General features: G+C 51.0%; 2 protein-coding genes across 2 annotated transcripts; one reads left to right on the plus strand and one right to left on the minus strand.

Moving 5' to 3' along the window:
- Positions 1–1517: 1517 nt before the first annotated feature.
- On the minus strand, positions 1518–2201 carry LOC109773884 (uncharacterized). The gene has a single exon (XM_020332612.4). The coding sequence runs from the start codon at positions 2036–2038 to the stop codon at positions 1766–1768; it is 273 nt and encodes a 90-aa protein (XP_020188201.1). The 5' UTR covers positions 2039–2201; the 3' UTR covers positions 1518–1765.
- Positions 2202–13948: 11747 nt separating this feature from the next.
- LOC109773883 (uncharacterized) lies at positions 13949–14625 on the plus strand. Its single transcript, XM_020332611.4, has one exon. The coding sequence runs from the start codon at positions 14127–14129 to the stop codon at positions 14400–14402; it is 276 nt and encodes a 91-aa protein (XP_020188200.1). The 5' UTR covers positions 13949–14126; the 3' UTR covers positions 14403–14625.
- The last annotated feature ends 11987 nt before the right edge of the window (positions 14626–26612 follow it).

A 26612-nucleotide genomic window follows, 5' to 3' on the forward strand; every position in this document is an offset into this window, starting at 1 on the left:
CTAGGGCATATTTCCAACATGGGGCTCGTCTGCTGCTCGTTTCCCTCGTCGTGCGTGTGGTGTTTGGTATGCATGCCCCGGGTGAGTAGCACCGCGTGTTTTGCCTCATCTATTCGAGGGCCGCTTGTCCAGACTTCCTGAAAACCCCGTTGTTGGGTTGCCCTGACCGGTCCTTTTCGTGGTTGCATGTTTGTTCGGCGATGCCAAGTAAGATCTCTGGATGTTATGGTTGTCCGTTTAGCAGAGTGGAGCATGTCGGTCAACCAGGCTATTGTATATTGCTAGGGTTAGCTGGTTGGTTTAGTCTTTTTTTCTTTGATATGGTGGTTTGGATTCGGTGGACGAACATTTTCGGATTGTCCCCTGATCAGGCATGTTGTGCAGTGGATGCTTCCATTCACTATTCAGTTTGGTTTGGCAGCCGGATGCTTTCGTTCACTATTCGGTTTGCCTACTAGATTCTCGTTCATGTTTTCTTTATCATCTTCATGTATTGGGTGGCCGGTTCTTATAGTTGAGGTCATTTCTCATGGGGGTTTGGTCAGATGGCTGTTCGGCTTGGCAGCTAGGTGCTTTCGTTCACTATTCGGTTTGTTAGCCAGATTCTTTCATTCATGTATTCGTTTTCTTTTCTTTATCGGGGCATTCTTGTAGTCTTTGTTGTCTTCTTGGACGTGCTGGTGTGTTTTTTAGTCAAATACATGCCTCCATTTTAGGTGACCGGTTCTGATGGTTGAGGCCAATTCTCGTGGGGTGTGGTTGAGTGGACGGTTCTAATGGTTGAGGGCATTTCGTGGGTGGGCATGGGATTGGACGACGTTGTTGTCACTGCGCGAGATTTGCCAAGCAAAGCCCTCTGAGGACGGCGAGAGGGTTGGAGAAGCTGGTGACGGCTAGGCCTTTTGCCTTCGTGATTCCCATCTTGACCTCGAGTTGTCATTGTAATCTTAAGCTTACGTAATTTACATATCCAATCCAATAAGAAAACCAATCAATCAAATCAATCCAAAAAGAACAAACCAATCAATCAAAGAATGGTGTGAAGTAAGTAACCAACAAACCCCTATACCAGGCACTCAAAGACATTTGAGGCCAACCAACCCTCACCAAATTCATGGCGGTAACTCGCTACGCTTTTTCATGATCAGACTTTCTCCCCACACGGCCGAACAACATAAGGTGTAGAGAAAACCGTCATACAGGTCGGCTAAAAAAACTACACAAACAACACAACCAACAAAGCACCGGGAGTGCACTGTTGGACCCCCCACACACTTGTCATCGAAGAGAAGCACACGAGTGACCGAACCACAACAAAGAAAAAACCTAAGAACCGATACCCAACAAACTCGTGTCTCCCGGGGAAAACCACTGAACTATGCCTCAAAATCTTCACCGAATTTTCATGGAAGAGGGCCATCTGCCCTCCTGCACCGGATCGAGGGGTGCCGCCCCTACCGCTGGACAGAAGAGACCGAAGGTTTCATGATATAAACGAACTCTGTTCATCACAAGTCTCCACTCAAAACAGAAGCACGACTGCACTGTAACCGAAGCACAATCTTAGACGGTCATTTGTACAATCCAAAACGGCGTGCAGTTTACATATATGCAATCTCAAAGAACAAACCGACCAATCAATGAACCACCAAAGAATGGCGTGAATAGCTAGCAAACTCCCACGGCAGGCACCAACCATTGGCACGGAACCAACAACGTGCATACGCTCGCTCGCTAGACAGTAGCCACCTCCCAGCTCTGTCAACTAATCCTTCTTCTGGTGGGCGTGCACGGGCACGGGCGACGACGGCTCCACGGAGACGGCGCGGGGCGAGGGTTCGCCGCCGAGCGGCAGGTCGGAGAGCAGTGCGACCATGCGGCGGGCGCTGAGGGAGCGCGCCGGCGGGAGGCCGAGGGTCTTGGTGGTGGAGAAGACGGAGGAGGACTGGGCGAGGATGAGGTACACCAGCGCCTGCACCAGCACGAACAGCCCCACCTTCAGCAGCGCCCCGTGCTGGCTCGCCATCTCGAACTCCATTCCGACTCCCGAGCTTTGATCACACGACACCCGCGAAAATTCACCAAGTTTCTTCCCTGAGACTCGGTTCTAACCAGGATATGTTGCTTGCTTGCTGTGTTTGGGAGGTCGGGGTGTGGGCTGCGCGCCTATATAAAGGTGAGACGCCGCTTTGACCTCTGCCGGGGTGAGGGTGCAATGCAAAGATGCTTCGTCGATCGGTCGCCAACTTGGTGTGGAGTTCGGGGTGGTTCGGCGAAAGGCAACGCCAGTTCCACGGGGTTGGATGGAAATCGCTCGACCTGCTCCGTGCTCTGCTCACCGCTCACGTGTGCAGAGATTATAATATTACTTGAGTCGCTCTCAAGAAATATAATATTGCTTCTATTTTTTGAAAAGATAATAGTAGCATTATTTATATGACGGAGCCTCACTCCTCAAAGGAAATTCAAATTGGCAATACGTAGGTCATTTTTCAAGATGAGGGTCAACGTATTGATTATTGAAGTAATTCCCCACGAGTCAAATGAGAAAAAAACTTCTGTAATTTGACAAGCAACGTTAGCTGAATCGAACATGACTGAAAAACCCTATCGTCTAGAGCATCCCTGGCCGTTCGGCCCCCCAGGGGCCTCAAATAGCGCTGCCTGGGGGCGCGCCGGCGAAAATATCAGCGTGGGGGCGGCCGGTTTCCCAACCGCCGCCCCAAGCCCAATCCAGACGCTTTTTTTTAAAAAAAAAAACTCGGCCAAACAAGACACATATTCAGTCAAACTAGGCGATTTTCATTGATGTTTGTACATAAAAACTTTAAAGCATAATTTTAAAACTTAAAAAACATAACTTCTACTGCGCCGCCGTCCGCAGCCCTCCTACAGGACGAAGAACGCGCCGAAGGCGCTGTAGTCACCGTCGACGTCGCCGGCGTCGTCCACCTCCTTCTTCACGCCGCCGACGTCCTTGCTGCACCCCTGCCCTGGGTTGCCTTGGCGGACAGGTTTGGGTGGTGGCAGTGGTGCGTCGTCGTCACTGTCCTCGAGGACGATGACGCCGCCCTCGTCGCGGCCGCAGCGACGAGCGGCGAACTCCTCGAGGGCGCGGCGCTGGCGCTCCGTCTCCAGTCGGACGTAGTCCTCGCGCGGCCACTTGATGGCGGCCTCGTCGTCGGTGGCCATGTCGTCGTGCTCGCTCTTCGCGGCGATGAGCCCCGGCTCTGTCTTGGGCTTGACGAGGCGGGAGGAGGAGGAGCCATGGGCACCCTCATTGATGACGAGGGCGCCACCCGAGCGGCGTCTCCACGGGCTCGAACTTGACGCTGGCGAGTGCCGGTGAACCGGTGGAGTGGGAGGAGGAGGAGGACGACGACCACCCACCCGCCATGCTCCTAGGCATCCAAATGCCGCCGCTCCGGCGGGGGACAGGCGCTGGGGCTGCTGGGTACTGGAGTGGTGGCTGGTTGTCGCCCTCGAGGTACTCGAGGACGTAGTGGAGCGTCCGCCCGGGGACGCCCACCACAGGCGGCGGCCGTCAGCGTTGTGGCGCTCCATCACCGGCGCGTTGTTGGTGGAGGCGATCTGCTTCTCATGTAGGCATTGGAAGTACGCCGCCCAGCTCACATGGTTGTTGGCGGCGTACTCCGGGTGGCCGCGCACCTCCTCCGGCAGGGAGGCCCGAACGCGGTCGACCTCGCCGTGGAAGCGGTCGGCGTCGGGCTGCGCGCGCGGGGGGGGGGGGGGGGGGGGGGGGGAAGCCTCCGGCGCTGAGCCTCCACCGCCCCGTCACGTGCATGTCAGGCGGCGCCGGGTAGTTGGTCTTATGCATGAAGTACGCCTCCCACTCGTGCAGGGGACGGCGGCCTAAGCCGTTGGCCGCTGCACCGTCGACGGGGAAACACTCTCCCATCGGCGGATGTAGACGCGCGATGGTTGGATGTGACGCCCCCGATTTGACCGTACACTAATCATGCACGCAAATGTGTACGATCACGATCAGGGACTCACGGGAAGATATCACAACACAACTCTACAACATAAATAAGTCATACAAGCATTATAATACAAGCCAGGGGCCTCGAGGGCTCGAATACAATTGCTCGATCATAGACGAGTCAGCGGAAGCAACAATATCTGAGTACAGACATAAGTTAAACAAGTTTTGCCTTAAGAAGGCTAGCACAAAAGTAGCAACGATCGAAGAGGCAAGGCCTCCTGCCTGGGACCTCCTAACTACTCCTGGTCGTCGTCAGCGGCCTGCACGTAGTAGTAGGCACCTCCAGTGCCGTGGGTGTCGTCGTCGACGGTGGCGTCTGGCTCCTGGACTCCAGCATCTGGTTGCGACAATCAGGTAGATAGGAAGGGGGGAAAGAGGGAGAGAAGCAACCGTGAGTACTCATCCAAAGTACTCGCAAGCAAGGAGCTATACTACATATGCATGGGTATATGTGTAAAGGGGCATATTAGTGGACTGAACTGCAGAATGCCAGAATTAAAAGGGGGATAGCTAGTCCTGTCGAAGACTACGCTTCTGGACATCTCCATCTTGCAGCATGTAGAAGAGAGTAGATTGAAGTCCTCCAAGTAGCATCGCATAGCATAATCCTACCCGGCGATCCCCTCCTCGTCGCCCTGTTAGAGAGCGATCACCGGGTTGTATCTGGCACTTGGAAGGGTGTATTTTATTCAGTATCCAGTTCTAGTTGTCATAAGCTCAAGGTACAACTCCGGGTCGTCCTTTTACCGAGGGACACGGCTATTCGAATAGATAAACTTCCCTGCAGGGGTGCACCACATAACCCAACACGCTCGATCCCAATTGGCCGGACACACTTTTCTGGGTCATGCCCGGCCTCGTAAGATCAACGCGTCGCAGCCCCACCTAAGCACAACAGAGCGGTCAGCACGCCGGTCTAATCCTAAGCGCGCAGGGGTCTGGGCCCATCGCCCTATGCACACCTGCACGTTGCGAACGCGGCCGCAAGCAGACCTAGCAACCCACACGATCACGGCGGTTACGTCAAAGCGGTCCAACACGGCGCGCGCCACTCAGTCGCTGACGTCACGAAGGCTTCGGCTGATACCACGACGCCGGGATACCCATAACTACTCCCGCGTAGATGGTTAGTGCGTATAGACCAAATGGCCAGACTCAGATCAAATACCAAGATCTCGTTAAGCGTGTTAAGTATCTGCGAACGCCGACCAGGGCCAGGCCCACCTCTCACCTAGGCGGTCCCAACCTGCCGTGTCGCTCCGCCACAAAGATCCACTTGCGGGTACTCCTACGAGCCGACCCGACTTTAGTCATCACATGTGTCATGTATATAGTATATAAGTATATACCCGTGATCACCACCCAGGTGATCACGGCCCGATAGTGTAGCACAGCAGACGGACAAGAATGTAGGGCCACTGATGGAAAACTAGAATCCTATACTAAGCATGTAGGATTGCAGGTAAAGGTATCAACAGTAGTAGCAAGGATAGGCTATGCATCAGGATAGGATATCGAAAAGCAGTAACATGCTACACTACTCTAATGCAAGCAGTATAGAGAAGAGTAGGCGATATCTGGTGATCAAGGGGGGGGGCTTGCCTGGTTGCTCTGGCAAGTAGGAGGGGTCGTCGACTCCGTAGTCGAACTGGGCAGCAGCAGTGTCGGTCTCGTAGTCTACCGGAGAGAAGAGGGGGAAGAAACAGTAAATACAATGCAAACATAAGCATGACGATGCGTGACATGACAGTGAGCGGTGCTAGGGGTGTCCTAACGCGACAGTAGGTGTTACCGGTGAAGGGGGGGAACATCCGGGAGGTATTCCCGATGTTTCGCGTTTTCGGACAAACGGACCGGAGGGGGAAAGTTGCTAGTTCGATAGGTTAGGGAGGTGTGGTGGATGAACGGACTGCGTATTTGGATTCGTCTCGTCGTTCTGAGCAACTTTCATATAGAAAACATTTTCATCCGAGTTACGGTTTAAAAGATATGAATTTTCAAAGTTTATTTGAATTTCTGGAATTATTTATATTCAGAAAAATGAATTATGACGTCAGCATGAGGCAATGCTGACGTCAGCAAGTCAACAGGTCGGCTGACCAGTCAAACCAGACAGGTGGGTCCAGTGGGACCCACATGTCAGCCTCTGTTAGTCTAATACTTAATTAAACTAATCTAACAGTATAATTAGAGGGGTGGGCCCCACATGTCAGTGAGTGATTAGTTAAATAATTATTTTTATTTATAAAACATTTTCCTTTTCTTTATTTTTGCGGCGGGGCCCGCATGTCAGTGACTGGGCCTGCCCAGTCAGCAGTTGACTGGGTCAACCCAGTCAACTGGGGCCCGTGGAGGCCACTGGCAGTGACCCAGGGGTGGCCCCAGGTGTGCCACGTCGGCGGCCGGCGCCGGAGCAATGCCGGCGACCAAACGCACGGCGGCGCGGCTCGGGAGGGGTACGGGTTTCACCCACAGTGGGTTTGCGGGGGCGGGGCTTGGCGCGTTCGACGCGGCTCGACGTCGCGCGTCCAACGGCGGTGGTCGGAGGGGCTGGAACGGCCGGAGACGACCGCTACGAGCTCGCCGGCGGCGAGGTGCTACGGGTGCCCGACGGAAGCTGCGTTAGAGCGCGCGAACGGCCGAACTAAGTAGCTAGGCGGGGGCGGCATGGTGCGGTCGGGCTAGTGGGCCTACGCCCGTGACCATTTGGTCACCGGAGACCCGCCGGCGGCGAGCTCCGCGGCGTGGCGATCGGGCGCGCGTGGGGGAGCAGCTACGGAGCGCGAGCGAGCTAACGGAGAGGGGGAGGAGATGCGGGAGCTCACAGCGGAGCTGTAGGGAGTGGCAGCGTGCTCGGGGAGGGCGCGGGGTAGCCGGAATCGGCGACGAACGACGGCGGCCGTAGGTTGAAGACGAGCTCGGGGAGGCCGGTGCAGAGGCGCTCGGCTCGTTCCCGAGGGCGTAGTCGACGTAGTCGACGGCGGGGAGTCGTTCGGGCACGTCGTCGGGGCGATCGGGGCACGGTGGCCGCGAGTTCGACGGTGAACGGCGGCGAGCACGCGCGGGCAGAGGGGATCGAAGGGGAGAGAGAGGTGGATCTGGCGGGGGAGAGGCGCAGAGGCCGAGGGAGTGAGCGGGGTGAGTGGGAGAGAGGCCCGAGGAGGCGGGGGCCGCTGGCGCCCTTATCCTCTCCGGCGTCGGTGCCGGCGAGGGGGTCGGGCGGGAGCGCGCCCCTGTTCCGACCCGGTCGGGGGAGCAGGGAAGGGGGCGAGGGAGGAGAGGTGGGCTGGGCCGGGGTCGGGGGTGCGGCCCAGTTTGGGCCGGGGGGGGGGGGTTCGGTGCAGATGGGCCATGGGTCCAGTGGGGGGAAGGCCTGCTCCTTTTTTTTCTTTTCCTGCTCTGTTTCTGTTTTCTGTTTTCTTTTTATTTGCTTATTTCCTTTTCTGTTTTATTTCATTTAAAAGTATTTAGGTATTTTATAAAAATGTGTTTTCTCCACCATAATTACCAGTGTAATATTTGGCACCCACTGAACATTTTTGTTTGAGTTTTTGAAAACTTTTATTTTTCACTTTAATTATATTTGAAGTTTGAACTAGGAGTTTGAAAAGGAAGGTGATTCAAATGTGATCAAGCCCTGTTTAGCAACATGATTAGTTTAATCACAGGGAGTTACTGTAGCATGATTCTCAGGGTGTTACATTGGAGGCGGGGGAGAGAGGGGCGCCGGCGACGAGAGAGGGAATGAGGGCGAAGGAGAGTGCGTCCACCGGCGAGGGAGGGGTGGTTTTTATATCCGCGGGGGGGGGGGGGGGGGGGGAGACGTGTGTGTGCGCATGGCAGGAGGGGGAAGACGCGCCGCCATGAGGAATCAATGGCAGGCTGACCGGCGGCAGCCTTGGCATTGATTCCCCGCGGGAAAACGAGGCGATGAGGAAGCCGAGACATGGCTGGTCGCTAACTTGGCGGGCTCGCCGGGCTTTCGTGCGCTCCGGGTTCGGCCTGGGACCGCCGGCCTGGAGATGCTCTAGGCATTTATCTTCCCTGTACCTTTGCCTTTTTTTAACAATTCCGCATCTACGATTCATAGCTCAAAAGATTTTGCACAGGCCTCACCCAATTTTCTTGGCTCAAAAGAATTGAGGCCCCTTTAGCCGGGTTCAACTTCTTTTTTTTGGAAATGGAGGAAGACCCCCGGCCTTTATATCTGGACGATGCATACGGTCATTTTATTAATTATTGATACAAGACCTTACAAAGTCATACAACAGTAAGACTGAAGCCACCGTCTAAGCAACATCTGTCGCTACTCCTATCCAGTTGATGAAGGGGCGCAGATAGTCTAGGTCTACTACCCAACAGACCTCGCAGCCAAACTTAACATCTAAGACCTGAGGCCCCAACCAGGACGCCTGCCGGGTATGGGCACCCACCAGTCCGGCGTGCTCCTCAACCAGGACGCCTGCCGGGTATGAGGCCGCCGCAGCCACCTGCCACCAATCCATCTTCAGAGCTATACTGCTGCATCAATCTTGCCCGGTCTCGCTGCCGTCGACGCCACCATGGCACCAGACAGCTCCACCGCCCAGCGCTCGTCCATCCAGCCGCATCCATCATCAATATGTAGCCGCACCATGCCGCCAAAATCATCGTCATCAACGCGGAAGATACAACGCCGCACCACCTGGCAACCTCCACACCGTCGCCACTGCTGGAGGTACTCGGAGCCCACCATCCACATCATCTCTCCCCCGAACAGCAGGTCCTCCCAAGACGGCGCCTCCATGGAGGATACGACGCGTAGGACGCCGCCGCCGCCCAATCCAGAATGAATTTTGGACTTTCGTCCGGGATGGGTTCGGAGGTGGATAGGAGAGACCTCGGCTTCGCCTCCACGGAGGATAACGGCATTGAGTGACGTCGCCGATGCCGGGCCGGCCTAGCCGACCAAAGTTTCCTCCGGTCCCCATCCTATGCCACCAATCCTCTGCCTGCTCCGGATCCGGCGACAAGCCACGATCCAAAACCTGCGAAGATGGAAGATCCATGGGGCTCAACCCACCGGAAAGGGGGATCGAGAAGAACCCGTTGTAGATCTCCACACGCCGAAACCAGCAGTCCGACGTTGCCAGTGACGACCAGAGAGACACCGGAAAGGGGGAGTCCGAAGCCAGGATCCAGATGGATCCGATCCGGATCCGGCGGCACCCGCGACCACCGGGCAGTTCCAATGCAGCCACCACCTCGCGACTCGCAGACCGCCACCACGATGCCGCTCACGACGTCGCCGGGAGACCCGCCGCCGCGCTGCCGAACCCCACGTTAGCCCGGCGCTCCTCTCATCCCCACTGTTCCGCGCCAGCCAGAACGAGATGGATGGGAAGAAGCCCCGCCGGCCAGGCTTTGCCCGGCGGCATTGCGGACGGCGGTGAGGAGGGAGAGGGGCGAAGGAAAGTGCGAGGAGCGGCGGCTAGGGTTTCCCCTCGGGTCGCCCGCGGGGGCGACGCGAGGGTACCATGAAAATATACATATGCCTTTCTGGATATGCATGGTTAATGGATTTTCTTAAAATGGGGGAGAATTTCACTTTCCCGGCCTCTGCACCAACTAGGGACGCAGACGCCCATTTTAGTATGAGTACCAAGATAAACATGGTCCTCAGAATTTTTTTAAATGAGTATCAAGATATTTTTTGATGAGTGGTTTCACCACACACCAAACTTGATCCTCAATAAATAGGGAAAAACCCCTGTGCATCACCTGTCAATTCCAGGAATTGAACTCGGGTCGTTAGGCTGCACAACCGCATGCCCAACCACTGAGCCAAGACTTTGTGCAACGAATGAGATGAAGCGTTCATTATGTCTGTCAGGTCATGTCCGAATTCCCTTCTTGCTCCCGGCAGGCAATTCAAGGACCACCATGTTTGTAGTGCATTTTGCCCATGATGAATTATTGCAGCTGGCCGGTTTGCCTTCTTTAATCCTTTGCTGCCCTGCTTGATTTGTTCCTAGCTGCTTAATTTCAGACTCTATATCGCATTCAGTTTGTAAGATGTGTTTTTTAAAGTTACACCTTGTATTTGTCATGTTTGTTCGATAAAATAAAATAAACAGGGGTCCTCCGTTTAGGATATTTCTTCTTTAAAGGCCCGGAAAACAGCCATCCGATATGATTGTTGGCGATCGTAAATGCTACTTTTTTAATGAAAAAATGATACTTATAAGTACTTGATGTTTTCATAAACAATATGTAAGCAGTAAAGTATTTATAATCAGCATCTCCAATTTACCATCCCCTCATCTCGGGTGCAACTACAGTAGCTTGATCAAACAACATCCTACTGAAAAATAGTCAGAAAGTGTGTTTTAATTAGAAACACAACAATCAAGTATTAGGCAATTTCATTGAATGTGATAATATAAGTTCAACAATAATGAATAACATGATATTCTTTAACAATAGGTTTTGCTCTTAGCATGGTAACCACTCCAGCGACCATTGCGCACAACTTCAAACTTTCTGGATCTCTAACATTAGGTAACCACATGTAAATTGCATAGATGTAATCCTTGCAAATATTTTTCTCAGTAGGCTTTTAACCTACTATTTTTGCTGAAAAAGCTAGTTAAGTGAATAAAGCACTGATGGAGATAACTTTGTGAGTTGGTTCATGGTAAGATCATGCCAACTTTCACAAGTATATGAACAACGACTACTCCATCTACAAGATTCTCTATGAGAACAATCCTATTCTACACATATAGCAAACCTATATCTTATATCAGCACAAATTAAAGCTTGACATTTCACTTGAGTTTATATTTTGTTCAATCCATATACATGGAAGGTAATATTTCATTTACAAATCTGAACTTATAACATTATTAACAACAAATATTGCGTCATACTAATCAATTAAATAAGCCAACATCGGCGCATGAAATTATGCCCTGGATCATTTTCTACTGAGGAAAAGAAACTAACGCTTATAGATTTGACTCAAGTGGAATAAGGAGGGATAAAACGAATGAATGAATCACACAACATCGCATTGCTCTAAGGAAACCCATCAGCCTCCTTCTCGTTGGCACCGAGGAACCCCATTTGGCTATTTCCTTTGCTCCCGCCCTCAACATCTTCTATAACATGTCCTCTGTCGCCCTTGATGTGTTCTCGGCCGCCAACGCCCATCGCAAAGCCATGTTAACCATGTTTTACTTCACGCCTCACGTATCACATGTACTACTACTCAACCATGCAGATGAGTGAAGACGGCAGAATTGAACTTTTCTGTGTATTTTTTCTTTGTTTGTAAGGACCCCATTAAATGGACCTTTTTTTATGTCCTTATAAATGGACATTGCCGCTTGTGACCACTGACTGATCACCTAGCCTTTACCCGATTGGAGTGTGAGGGCTCCTTTGTTTCAAAAGAATATTGAAGGAAAACACAGAATTTATTTTTTAAGCTGGTCGCTAGGGATCTTGATTCATTAAAAATAGGTTGCCCGGTTAATTAATAGAAAACTAGGTTAAAAACGTCACAACGGCGCACACATGCCAACATTGACCGACCTGGCCATTCACACGAAGATACGAAAACGTTGCAGAGAAGAAACACAAAGTTGAGGTCGTCACCAAGTGTCGTCGTCATCACTCCTCCAAGAGCTAGTGACTCTAGCATCGACTTCAACCAATGGAGTCCTTGTTTCCGAAACGCCAGAACACATGTCGACCCATGCCAAACAGTTGGGCACGGGTGTAGATGTTCAGACAGCTCCGACTAAGAAGACCATCAAAACCAAGGAAAAATGGGCAGAGCTAGCGCCAACCAAAACTTCCTCGAAGACCACCAGCCACTTGGCATCGTCATCGCACATGCATCTCTAATGCAGCTCTGACCGCGCGACGATATCGCAAGACTCGTGAGAGACATGTCAAGCTCGTCAGGAAACAACCGATGATTGAAGCCTTGCCGTGACCCTGCATTGCCGGCCGGGCACCTGCCAACCGCAACGTTGTGAGCATCTAGCACATGGAGAGCATGAACGGGATCCGAAGGTCTTCAAGACGACAACCCAAAGAGTGAAACAATGATGCCGACACCGTCGCCTGACCTGACTGAGCCTTAGGTTTTCACCCGAAGAACTGGATCCGAGGGTATGCAGGGGGTGGACTCTGCGATGGCGCCTCCAAGGAGGTAAAACGATGTCCATGGACACCGAGCCGACAAGCTTTCGCTCGGAGCACCGCCCAACACCACACACCCACACACCACACCTCCACTAGCCGGCGCACTCCCACATAGCCACTGCATTGTGACCATGTAGGAGCCACCACAATCCCCGCCGCCAGCCATTAATGTCGATTCTGGCATCCCACCGCCGCTGCACCACCACGATGGCCACAAAAGGACGACACGCTACCAACCAGCGCGAAGACGAGCTCCACAAAGCAGGAAGAGGGGTTGCATCCGCCTCGACTCACTGGAGATGAATGTTCGGTCGTAGACACGGAGCCCGTCGACGAAGCAGACATGATTGCCACTCGCGAGAGACGCTGCTAGGTTCTACCATGTCGGAGAAGAGCCACCAGGGCGAGACCCAGAGGCCTACATGCACCGCCCCTGAAGCCGCCGAGCCACACAGCCAAAAGGGGATCGAACTTCCCCCACCTCGAGCACCCGCCGCCTTATCAAGCCATTGGCCCGCCTTGAGCTGCCGAGCCAGGTAGCCGGAATGGTATCAAACCTCCCCCACCTCGAGCGACTGCCGCCTGACGAGGAGAAGACTACCCCACCGCCGTTGTCCATCACCCAAGCTTAGCTCAGCGGCCTCCTCCGACGACAGCAAGGGGAGGAAGGGGGCATTGGGCCGTGGCCCAACAGTGTTGACCTGGGTTCCTCCTGAGTCGCCTCAGAGAGGCGACGCGGGGCAGTTCAAAGATTTGTCATGCTGCTCTGTTAGGTGCCAGGGATTAAAACATAGGAATATGAAATTTTCATGCGATGCTACTATTTATGTCTTTGGTTTAAAGGAATGAGACAAAGAAGAATGGAGCGAAGCAACGGAGAAACGAAGAATTTGAACATCCAACTGATCCTATTTTTTCAAATTTCCGTGCATGAAGAACGAGACTAAATTTTTAGTCGCATAATAACAACCCATCTAGCTATAAATTTCCATGTGGTTTGACTTTGATTTGATCGTGGTTATTAGCATTTCTATGTTTTCGTAATTCCCATGAACCAAACACCAAAGTTGACCTAACTCTCATGTTCACAAATTCTCTATTTCGCACATGCATTCCTGTCCTATCCATGTGTTTTTCTATTGCCACGTTTTTATAATCTTACAAACCAAAGGAGCACTGAGTAGCTTTGCCACTGCTTTGTCAGCTGTTGGATAAGATCGAGCTGACTCGACGGCGAGTCGGAAAGCTCTTCCGCTTAGGCGATTAGCTACGTGCTTCAGTTCGAAGACCTTGGGTGAAAGGGCAGCTGGGTTCATCAGCCTTCCTGGACCCCGTAATCTTGCACCCTGCGAAATACTTTCTTATGCACGTGCGAGGTATCCTCAAGCCCATCGGCAGAAGCTGCAATCATATAAACATGCGCTACTCTATCAATTGAAACTCGAGACTCGGAAGGCAGGACTAGTTCTCACTGTTGGGTTTGACCGCCGGCGACATCCAGAGGAGTAGTACTACTAGTTCACGACTTTACGTAGGCTCCCAGCAGCCATCCGTGAGAGCAACCCGAGCAATATTTTAATCCTTGCACCCGTGAGCGGTGAGCGGAGCACGGAGCAGGTCGAGTGGCGTCCATCCAATTCCAACCCCGTGGGACTGGCGTCGCCTTTCGCCGAACCACCCCAAACGACTGACCGGCGAAGCATCTTTGCGCTGCACCCTACGTCCCTACCCCGGCAGCGGTCAGACCGGCGTCTCGTCTCGCCGTTATATAAGCGCGCCCCCCGCACCTCCAGAACCTCACAAACACATCAATCAAGCAAGCAGCACATTCTTGTGGGACTCTGATCAGTCTCGGCCTCTCAGGGAAGGAAGAGAAGAGACTGCTTGGTGAAGTCGCTGGTTTCGTGTGATCAAGAGCTCGGGTATGGAGTTGGAGATGGTGAGCCAGCACGGGGCGCTGCTGAAGGTGGGGCTGTTCGTGCTGGTGCAGGCGCTGGTGTACCTCATCCTCGCCCAGTCCTCCTCCGTCTTCTCCACCACCAAGACCCTCTGTCTGCCCCCGGCGCGCTCCCTCAGCGCCCGCCGCATGGTCGCGCTGCTCTCCGACCTGCCGCTGCCGCTCGGCGGCGAGCCCTCGCCCCGCGCCGCCTTCGTGGAGCCGCCGTCGCCCGTACCCCTCGCCCACCAGAAGAAGGATTAGTTATTAACCAAGCGCGACTGGCGGCAGGGACACGGACCGAGCTAGCAAGCGATCGTTTCCGAGCTACTAGTAGTAGTACTCGGTGCGTGCTGTAGGAGCTATTCACGCCATTCTTTCATTGATTGGTTATTGGTTTGTTCTTTGGGATTGGATATGTAAACTGAGCTACACGCCGTTTGGGTTTGTACAATCAAGTGAAGATTATGTTTTGGCTACCGTGCAATGCGTACGTGCTTGTGTTTTGAGGAGAAACTTCTGAGGAATGGAACAGTTTTGTTCATATCATGAAACTCTCCAAATGGTTTTGTTTTCGTATTTTTATATGTGCATTGTAATGCTCAGGATGTCCTTGCATACGCGATTTCTAAATAGAAACTTCTTCTTTTCTTCTAGGAGTAAAAGTTTAGGACAACGCTAACGCCCACACGTGTGATGGGAGTCAAACCCGCCCACACGTCCTATAGCATACTGACTACGTCATGTCACCTCATGCATATATGTGGAATTTTTTTTGGATTTTCTGTTTTTAAAATGTTTTATCTCTTAAATGAAAAATCCGATTGAAGATCCGTTTTCACCATTAAATCACTCGCGACGAGATCTTCAAAACTAGATCTCATATCAATATATTTCGATGAAATTGTTTTTTTGTTAAAAGTTGTCATGTCTATTGCACATAAATTGCCATGATGTTTACACCGAAGTTGTCATGATATGTTTCAGTTATTTTCTTCTACATTTAAAAGTAAATTTTGACATATTATAAAATGGGGAATTAAGAAACTAGACTTGCCATGCATCATAAATTAAAATTGCCATGATACATGCACTTGAAATTGCCATGGTTTATACAAAAAAATATTTACATAGTCAAAGTACTGGAATTGCCACCATTGAAAAACTAAAATTGCCATGATCTACCAACTAAAATTGCCACATGGCAACTTTAGTTTAAACACTATGACAACTGCGGTGTAAATATCATGGCAACTTTTGGGCAAAAAAATTCGTCGAAACATATCAACATGGGGTCTAGTTTTGAAGATCTCGTCGAGGCGGATTTAATGGTGAAAACGGATTTTTAATTTTCTTTTTTAATTAGGAGATAAAACATTTTTAAGCCAAAAACCAAAAAGATTTCTGCTGATGTCATCTGTTCATACGTGGCAAAATGAATGGTGATGGAGGCGTGTGGGTGATGTGCAAATGCCCACACGTGTGGGCGTTAGTTTTTCCGAAAGTTTAAGCTTTGTAAAGATAAGAAGGAAAAATTACGCTCCTGATGCCTCCGAACGGCTTAAGATCCCGAGATGCAGAGAGTACCCTGTCACCACTCATGACTCACCTGTGTTTTTTTTGGAAAAAGGAAGTATATTAATATTAGATTGTCTAATTCACATCTATATGTTTTTTAAGAATGTCACATCTAAGCTCCCACAAATATATAATGCAACAACAAAAAAACTAAAAAAAAATAGACCACAAACAAAGTGAACATTAGCTTAGATGTGACATAATTATGTCACATCTAGATGTGTCCTAGACAGACCCTATTAATATAGCAGATACCAATTACACCCGGCCTCTGCACCAACAAAATGTCAAAAACCATCCAGAATGCACACAGCCAAAAGATAGAATAAAAAGAGTAAAAAATGAAGGAAAAGAAAGACCCTGTCACGGTGCTACCAATTACATCTGGCTTCAGTTTTGTCGGGGGTTAGGTGCGACATATGCCAAGGGATGGCTTATCATGGTGGGAGCGAGTAGAACATCGCCGGTGCCCGGAAGCGGGATGAGGCGTAGACACGAACGCCGGCGTACTTTACCCAGGTTCGGGGCTCTCCTAGGAGATAACACCCCTAGTCCTGCTCTACGGGGTCTCCGCATGATCACTAAGGCACTAGTGAGAACAATGGTGCTCCTCGAGCTGTATGCTAGAGGTAGAAGAAAGCAGGACTACTTTCTCCTCTCTCTCTAGGTGTGAGTCTAGGTCTAACAGGTTTGGAACCCTTTGTATGGGTGCCCTGGGGGGTTTATATAGGCCTATCCCCGGGGGTACAATGGTAATCTGGCCGGGTATAGGACCCGGCTGTCAGCGTCTCTGGCCACCGGCTTCTCCGCCGGCTGCTGGGGCCCGCCGCCTGGTGGGCCCCGCCGACTGGTCTGGTACGGGGCCGACAGGCCGCTCCCGCCCCTCGCGGGCCTTGCCGACTGTTGGGAATCGTAGCATAATTTTAAAATTTTCCTACGCTCACCAAGATGCATCTATGGAGTATACTAGCAACGAGGGGAAAGGAGTGCATCTACATACCCTTGTAGATCGCGAGCGGAAGCGTTCCAATGAACGTGGATGACGGAGTCGTACTCGCCATGATCCAAATCACCGATGACCGAGTGCCGAACGGACGGCACCTCCGCGTTCAACACACGTACGGTGCAGCGACGTCTCCTCCTTCTTGATCCAACAAGGGGGAAGGAGAGGTTGATGGAGATCCAGCAGCACGACGGCGTGGTGGTGGATGTAGCGGGATGCCGGCAGGGCTTCGCCGAGCTTCTACGTGAGAGAGAGGTGTAGCAGGGGAGGAGGGAGGCGCCCAAGGCTGTGTGTTTGCTGCCCTCCCTCCCCCCTTTATATAGGCCCCCTGGGAGGGGGGCGCCGGCCAGGGATCCCATCTGGATGGGGGCGGCGGCCAGGGGGGTGCCTTGCCCCCCAAGGCAAGTGGGGCGCCCCCCCACCCTAGGGTTTCCAACCCTAGGCGCAGGGGGAGGCCCATGGGGGGGCGCCCAGCCCACTAGGGGTTGGTTCCCTTCCCACTTCAGCCCACGGGGCCCTCCGGGATAGGTGGCCCCACCCGGTGGACCCCCGGGACCCTTCCGGTGGTCCCGGTACAATACCGGTAACCCCCGAAACTTTCCCGGTGGCCGAAACTTGACTTCCTATATATAATTCTTTACCTCCGGACCATTCCGGAACTCCTCGTGACGTCCGGGATCTCATCCGGGACTCCGAACAACTTTCGGGTTTCCGCATACACATATCTCTACAACCCTAGCGTCACCGAACCTTAAGTGTGTAGACCCTACGGGTTCGGGAGACATGTAGACATGACCGAGACACCTCTCCGGTCAATAACCAACAGCGGGATCTGGATACCCATGTTGGCTCCCACATGTTCCACGATGATCTCATCGGATGAACCACGATGTCGAGGATTCAATCAATCCCGTATACAATTCCCTTTGTTAATCGGTATGTTACTTGCCCGAGATTCGATCGTCGGTATCCCAATACCTTGTTCAATCTCGTTACCGGCAAGTCTCTTTACTCGTACCGCAATGCATGATCCCGTGACTAACGCCTTAGTCACATTGAGCTCATTATGATGATGCATTACCGAGTGGGCCCAGAGATACCTCTCCATCACACGGAGTGACAAATCCCAGTCTCGATCCGTGCCAACCCAACAGACACTTTCGGAGATACCCGTAGTGCACCTTTATAGTCACCCAGTTACGTTGTGACGTTTGGCACACCCAAAGCACTCCTACGGTGTCCGGGAGTTGCACGATCTCATGGTCTAAGGAAAAGATACTTGACATTGGAAAAGCTCTAGCAAACGAAACTACACGATCTTTTATGCTATGCTTAGGATTGGGTCTTGTCCATCACATCATTCTCCTAATGATGTGATCCCGTTATCAATGACATCCAATGTCCATAGTCAGGAAACCATGACTATCTGTTGATCAACGAGCTAGTCAACTAGAGGCTTACTAGGGACACATTGTGGTCTATGCATTCACACATGTATTACGGTTTCCGGACAAATACAATTATAGCATGAACAATAGACGATTATCATGAACAAAGAAATATAATAATAATCATTTATTATTGCCTCTAGGGCATATTTCCAACAGTCTCCCACTTGCACTAGAGTCAATAATCTAGTTACATTGTGATGAATCGAACACCCATTGCGTCCTGGTGTTGATCATGTTTTGCTCTAGGGAGAGGTTTAGTCAACGGATCTGCTACATTCAGGTCCGTATGTACTTTACAAATATCTATGTCTCCATTTTGAACACTTTCACGAATGGAGTTGAAGCGACGCTTGATATGCCTGGTCTTCCTGTGAAACCTGGGCTCCTTCGCAAGGGCAATAGCTCCAGTGTTGTCACAGAAGAGAGTCATCGGGCCCGACGCATTGGAAATCACCCCTAGGTCGGTAATGAACTCCTTCATCCAGACTACTTCTTGCGCTGCCTCCGAGGCCGCCATATACTCCGCTTCACATGTAGATCCCGCCACGACGCTTTGCTTGCAACTGCACCAGCTTACTGCTCCTCCATTCAAAATATACACGTATCCGGTTTGTGACTTCGAGTCATCCAGATCTATGTCGAAGCTAGCGTCGACGTAACCCTTTACGACGAGCTCTTCGTCACCTCCATAAACGAGAAACATATCCTTAGTCCTCTTCAGGTACTTCAGGATATTCTTGACCGCTGTCCAGTGTTCCATGCCGGGATTACTTTGGTACCTTCCCACTAAACTCACGGCAAGGTTTACATCAGGTCTGGTACACAGCATGGCATACATAATAGACCCTATGGCCGAGGCATAGGGGATGACACTCATCTTTTCTCTATCTTCTGCCGTGGTCGGGCATTGAGCCGTGCTCAATTGCACACCTTGCAATACAGGCAAGAACCCCTTCTTGGACTGATCCATATTGAACTTCTTCAATATCTTGTCAAGGTATGTACTCTGTGAAAGACCAATGAGGCGTCTCGATCTATCTCTATAGATCTTGATGCCTAATATATAAGCAGCTTCTCCAAGGTCCTTCATTGAAAAACACTTATTCAAATAGGCCTTTATACTTTCCAAGAATTCTATACCACTTCCCATCAATAGTATGTCATCCACATATAATATGAGAAATGCTACAGAGCTCCCACTCACTTTCTTGTAAACACAGGCTTCTCCATAAGTCTGTGTAAACCCAAACGCTTTGATCATCTCATCAAAGCGAATGTTCCAACTCCGAGATGCTTGCACCAGCCCATAGATTGAGCGCTGGAGCTTGCATACTTTGTTAGCATTCTTAGGATCGACAAAACCTTCCGGCTGCATCATATACAACTCTTCCTTAAGGAAGCCGTTAAGGAATGCCGTTTTGACGTCCATCTGCCATATCTCATAATCATAGTATGCGGCAATTGCTAACATGATTCGGACGGACTTCAGCTTCGCTACGGGTGAGAAAGTCTCATCGTAGTCAACCCCTTGAACTTGTCGATAACCCTTAGCGACAAGTCGAGCTTTGTAGATGGTCACATTACCATCCGCGTCCGTCTTCTTCTTAAAGATCCATTTGTTTTCTATGGCTCGCCGATCATCGGGCAAGTCAGTCAAAGTCCATACTTCGTTTTCATACATGGATCCTATCTCGGATTTCATGGCTTCTAGCCATTTGTCGGAATCCGGGCCCGCCATTGCTTCTTCATAGTTCGAAGGTTCACCGTTGTCTAACAACATGATTTCCAGGACAGGGTTGCCGTACCACTCTGGTGCGGAACGTGTCCTTGTGGACCTACGAAGTTCAGTGGCAACTTGATCCGAAGCTTCATGATCATCATCATTAACTTCCTCTCCAGTCGGTGTAGGCACCACAGGAATATTTTCCCGCACTGCACTACTTTCCGGTACGGAAGGGGTGACTATCACCTCATCAAGTTCCACTTTCCTCCCACTCAATTCTTTCGAGAGAAACTCCTTCTCTAAAAAGGACCCGTTCTTGGCAACGAAGATCTTGCCTTCGGATCTGAGGTAGAAGGTATACCCAATAGTTTCCTTAGGGTATCCTATGAAGACGCATTTCTCCGACTTGGGTTCGAGCTTTTCAGGTTGAAGTTTCTTGACATAAGCATCGCATCCCCAAATTTTTAGAAACGACAGCTTAGGTTTCTTCCCAAACCATAATTCATACGGTGTCGTCTCAACGGATTTCGACAAAGCCCTATTTAAAGTGAATGCGGCAGTGTCTAAAGCATAGCCCCAAAATGAGAGCGGTAAATCGGTAAGAGACATCATAGATCGCACCATATCCAATAGAGTGCGATTACGACGTTCGGACACACCGTTTCTCTGAGGTGTTCCAGGCGGCGTGAGTTGTGAAACTATTCCACATTTCCTTAAGTGTGCACCAAACTCGTGACTTAAATATTCTCCACCACGATCTGATCGTAAGAATTTTATTTTTCTGTCACGTTGATTCTCAACCTCACTCTGAAATTCCTTGAACTTTTCAAAGGTTTCAGACTTGTGTTTCATTAGGTAGACATACCCATATCTACTTAAGTCATCAGTGAGAGTGAGAACATAACGATATCCTCCGCGAGCCTCAACACTCATTGGACCGCACACATCGGTATGTATGATTTCCAATAAGTTGGTTGCTCGCTCCATTGTTCCGGAGAACGGAGTCTTGGTCATTTTACCCATGAGGCATGGTTCGCACGTGTCAAATGATTCGTAATCAAGAGACTCCAAAAGTCCATCTGCATGGAGCTTCTTCATGCGCTTGACACCAATGTGACCAAGGCGGCAGTGCCACAAGTATGTGGGACTATCGTTATCAACTTTACATCTTTTGGTATTCACACTATGAACATGTGTAACATCACGTTCGAGATTCATCAAGAATAAACCATTGACCAGCGGGGCATGACCATAAAACATATCTCTCAAATAAATAGAACAACCATTATTCTCGGATTTAAATGAGTAGCCATCTCGAATTAAACGAGATCCAGATACAATGTTCATGCTCAAAGCTGGCACTAAATAACAATTATTGAGGTTTAAAACTAATCCCGTGGGTAGATGCAGAGGTAGCGTGCCGACGGCGATCACATCGACCTTGGAACCATTTCCGACGCGCATCGTCACCTCGTCCTTCGCCAGTCTCCTTTTATTCCGTAGTTCCTGTTTTGAGTTACAAATATGAGCAACCGCACCGGTATCAAATACCCAGGAGCTACTACGAGTACTGGTAAGGTACACATCAATTACATGTATATCACATATACCTTTGGTGTTGCCGGCCTTCTTTTCCGCTAAGTATTTGGGGCAGTTCCGCTTCCAGTGACCACTTCCCTTGCAATAAAAGCACTCAGTTTCAGGCTTGGGTCCATTCTTTGACTTCTTCCCAGTAACTGGTTTACCGGGCGCGGCAACTCCCTTGCCGTCCTTCTTGAAGTTCTTCTTACCCTTGCCCTTCTTGAACTTAGTGGTTTTATTCACCATCAACACTTGATGTTCTTTTCTGATCTCCACCTCCGCTGATTTCAGCATTGAATATATCTCAGGAATGGTCTTTTCCATCCCCTGCATATTGAAGTTCATCACAAAGCTCTTGTAGCTTGGTGGAAGCGACTGAAGGATTCTGTCAATGACCGCGTCATCCGGGAGATTAACTCCCAGCTGAGTCAAGCGGTTGTGCAACCCAGACATTCTGAGTATGTGCTCACTTACAGAACTATTTTCCTCCATTTTACAGCTGAAGAACTTGTCGGAGACTTCATATCTCTCGACCCGGGCATGAGCTTGGAAAACCAATTTCAGCTCCTCGAACATCTCATATGCTCCATGTTTCTCAAAACGCTTTTGGAGACCCGGTTCTAAGCTGTAAAGCATGCCGCACTGAACGAGGGAGTAATCATCAGCACGCTGCTGCCAAGCGTTCATAACGTCTTGGTTTTCTGGGATTGGTGCTTCACCTAGCGGTGCTTCTAGGACATAATCTTTCTTGGCTACTATGAGGATGATCCTCAGGTTCCGGACCCAGTCCGTATAGTTGCTGCCATCATCTTTCAGCTTGGTTTTCTCTAGGAACGCGTTGAAATTGAGGACAACGTTGGCCATTTGATCTACAAGACATAGTGTAAAGATTTTAGACTAAGTTCATGATAATTAAGTTCATCTAATCAAATTATTTAATGAACTCCCACTCAGATAGACATCCCTCTAGTCATCTAAGTGAAACATGATCCGAGTTAACTAGGCCGTGTCCGATCATCACGTGAGACGGACTAGTCAAGATCGGTGAACATCTCCATGTTGATCGTATCTTCTATACGACTCATGCTCGACCTTTCGGTCCTCCGTGTTCCGAGGCCATGTCTGTACATGCTAGGCTCGTCAAGTCAACCTAAGTGTATTGCGTGTGTTCCGAGGCCATGTCTGTACATGCTAGGCTCGTCAACACCCGTTGTATTCGAACGTTAGAATCTATCACACCCGATCATCACGTGGTGCTTCGAAACAACGAACCTTCGCAACGGTGCACAGTTAGGGTGAACACTTTCTTGAAATTATTATAAGGGATCATCTTACTTACTACCGTCGTTCTAAGCAAATAAGATGCAAAAACATGATAAACATCACATGCAATCAAATAGTGACATGATATGGCCAATATCATCATGCTCCTTTGATCTCCATCTTCGGGGCACCATGATCATCTTTGTCATCGGCATGACACCATGATCTCCATCATCATGATCTCCATCATTGTGTCTTCATGAAGTCGTCACGCCAACGATTACTTCTACTTCTATGGCTAACGCGTTTAGCAACAACGTAAAGTAATTTACATGGCATTATTCAATGACACGCAGGTCATGCAAAATAATAAAGACAACTCCTATGGCTCCTGCCGGTTGTCACACTCATCGACATGCAAGTCGTGATTCCTATTACAAGAATATGATCAATCTCATACATCACATATATCATTCATCACATCTTCTGGCCATATCACATCACATAGCACTTGCTGCAAAAACAAGTTAGACGTCCTCTAATTGTTGTTGCAAGTTTTTACGTGGTTTGTAGGTTTCTAGCAAGAACGTTTCTTACCTACGTATGACCACAACGTGATTTGCCAATTTCTATTTACCCTTCATAAGGACCCTTTTCATCGAATCCGTTCCGACTAAAGTAGGAGAGACAGACACCCGCTAGCCACCTTATGCAACTTGTGCATGTCAGTCGGTGGAACCTGTCTCACGTAAGTGTACGTGTAAGGTCGGTCCGGGCCGCTTCATCCTACAATGCCGCCGAAACAAGAAAAGACTAGTAGCGGCAAGAAGAATTGGCAAACTCAACGCCCACAACTGCTTTGTGTTCTACTCGTGCATAGTAACTATGCATAGACCTGGCTCATGATGCCACTGTTGGGAATCGTAGCATAATTTAAAATTTTCCTACGCTCACCAAGATGCATCTATGGAGTATACTAGCAACGAGGGGAAAGGAGTGCATCTACATACCCTTGTAGATCGCGAGCGGAAGCGTTCCAATGAACGTGGATGACGGAGTCGTACTCGCCGTGATCCAAATCACCGATGACCGAGTGCCGAACGGACGGCACCTCCGCGTTCAACACACGTACGGTGCAGCGACGTCTCCTCCTTCTTGATCCAGCAAGGGGAAAGGAGAGGTTGATGGAGATCCAGCAGCACGACGGCGTGGTGGTGGATGTAGCGGGTCTCCGGCAGGGCTTCGCCAAGCTTCTGCGAGAGAGAGAGGTGTTGCAGGGGAGGAGGGAGGCGCCCAAGGCTGTAGGTTGCTGCCCTCCCTCCCCCCCACTATTTATAGGACCCCTGGGGGGGCGCCAGCCCTTGGGAGATCAGATCTCCAAGGGGGGCGGCGGCCAAGTGGGGGGGAAGGGGTGCCTTGCCCCCCAAGGCAAGTGGGGCGCCCCCCCACCCTAGGGTTTCCAACCCTAGGCGCAGGGGGAGGCCCATGGGGGGGCGCCCAGCCCACTAGGGGCTGGTTCCCTTCCCACTTCAGCCCACGGGGCCCTCCGGGATAGGTGGCCCCACCCGGTGGACCCCCGGGACCCTTCCGGTGGTCCCGGTACAATACCGGTAACCCCCGAAACTTTCCCGGTGGCCGAAACTTGACTTCCTATATATAATTCTTTACCTCCGGACCATTCCAGAACTCCTCGTGATGTCCGGGATCTCATCCGGGACTCCGAACAACTTTCGGGTTTCCGCATACACATATCTCTACAACCCTAGCGTCACCGAACCTTAAGTGTGTAGACCCTACGGGTTCGGGAGACATGTAGACATGACCGAGACGCCTCTCCGGTCAATAACCAACAGCGGGATCTGGATACCCATGTTGGCTCCCACATGTTCCAGGATGATCTCATCGGATGAACCACGATGTCGAGGATTCAATCAATCCCGTATACAATTCCCTTTGTTAATCGGTATGTTACTTGCCCGAGATTCGATCGTCGATATCCCAATACCTTGTTCAATCTCGTTACCGGCAAGTCTCTTTACTCGTACCGCAATGCATGATCCCGTGACTAATGCCTTAGTCACATTGAGCTCATCATGATGATGCATTACCGAGTGGGCCCGGAGATACCTCTCCGTCACACGGAGTGACAAATCCGAGTCTCGATCCGTGCCAACCCAACAGACACTTTCGGAGATACCCGTAGTGCACCATTATAGTCACCCAGTTACGTTGTGACGTTTGGCACACCCAAAGCACTCCTACGGTGTCCGGGAGTTGCACGATCTCATGGTCTAAGGAAAAGATACTTGACATTGGAAAAGCTCTAGCAAACGAAACTACACGATCTTTTATGCTATGCTTAGGATTGGGTCTTGTCCATCACATCATTCTCCTAATGATGTGATCCCGTTATCAATGACATCCAATGTCCATAGTCAGGAAACCATGACTATCTGTTGATCAACGAGCTAGTCAACTAGAGGCTTACTAGGGACACATTGTGGTCTATGCATTCACACATGTATTACGATTTCCGGACAATACAATTATAGCATGAACAATAGACGATTATCATGAACAAAGAAATATAATAATAATCATTTATTATTGCCTCTAGGGCATATTTCCAACACCGGCTGCTTGTTACTGTAGCCGTAATGCTAATGACGCACACTTGGTCGGGAAGGCGTGGCTACAGTCCCGCCGTCTGGTGGGAGATCACTGTAGCCACACCGTGTCTCATCTGGTTAATGGTGCACGGACTCCGGGGGAGGAGTGGGCCGCCTGCCAGAGGCCGGCCTCCCTCGGGTCTGACTGGTCAGGCTTCTGCCGCCTTCCGGGCTCTCGTTGCCTGGTAGGGCCTGCCGCGTGCAGGCCATACCGACAGGCCGTCGTGGGAGCAGGGCTCTGCTTGACAGGAGTGACGTCAAGGGTGGAGTGGCAACAGTGACACTGTGGCCGCGCCGTGCCCTGGATATGGGGGTGATGGGCTACACTATAGTCACATCCTGTCTTGTCTTCTTAATGGGGGCGCAGACTTTGAGGGCATCGTGGGCCACCTGCTAGGAGCCGGCCTCTCTGGAGGCCGCCTGCTAGGAGTCAGCCCGTCTCGGGGCCGTCTTCTGGTGCTAGGCCGTCTTCTCGCAGCCGGCCGTATGAGCCAGCCGACCACCAGAAGGCGGCACTTCATCCTTGATGCTTGAGGGGCGCAGCCGGGCCAATGTCTTGAAATGCTCAGGGACTCGGGTTAGGCTACCCGTGGCCCATTACTCCGACAGTAGTCCCCGAAGCTCGTGAGGCGTCATGGCTGATAAGGCGAGAAGCCTCAGCAGTTTCCTTCTCCGAGTGCTCTCGCTGGGAATCGGTCATGACCAGGCGGACCCGTTTGATAGTTTTGAAACACCAAGGTGGGAACCAGGTGGCATGCTTGCTAAGCCTCCAGGTCCGCCGCCCACTGTGAGCACGCCACGCGGCGCCAACTAGCTGGGCCAGCCTGCCAGCCCACGCGCACGATGGGACGCGACAACAGGCTGGGCCCGCCATTACCGGGCCTCGGCGTGCGAGCGGATCCGCTGCGACCGAGGCGGGCGGTTGCGATTCTATGCAGAGTTACTACGCGCAGTAACTCGCGCAATAATCTCGGGGTCGTGGGGTCGTGGGTGCAGTTAATCCCACGATCCCACTTCCTGCCCCCTCGGCTTCGCAGCCCAGGGGCTATAAGTAGGGGGAGGAGGGGGAGCGGCAGAGCACGCGCACCCTCCTCTCCCTTTGCCACTTTCATCCCTCTCCTCCTCTTGCTGCCGCCGCACTCCTACGCTCCGCCGAAGTGCTGCCGCAGCTCGTCGCCGTCGATCTCTTCTAGCTCGAGCTCCATG

The sequence above is a fragment of the Aegilops tauschii genome, chromosome 5 (genome assembly GCF_002575655.3).
Source record: "Aegilops tauschii subsp. strangulata cultivar AL8/78 chromosome 5, Aet v6.0, whole genome shotgun sequence".
NCBI lineage: Eukaryota > Viridiplantae > Streptophyta > Magnoliopsida > Poales > Poaceae > Aegilops > Aegilops tauschii.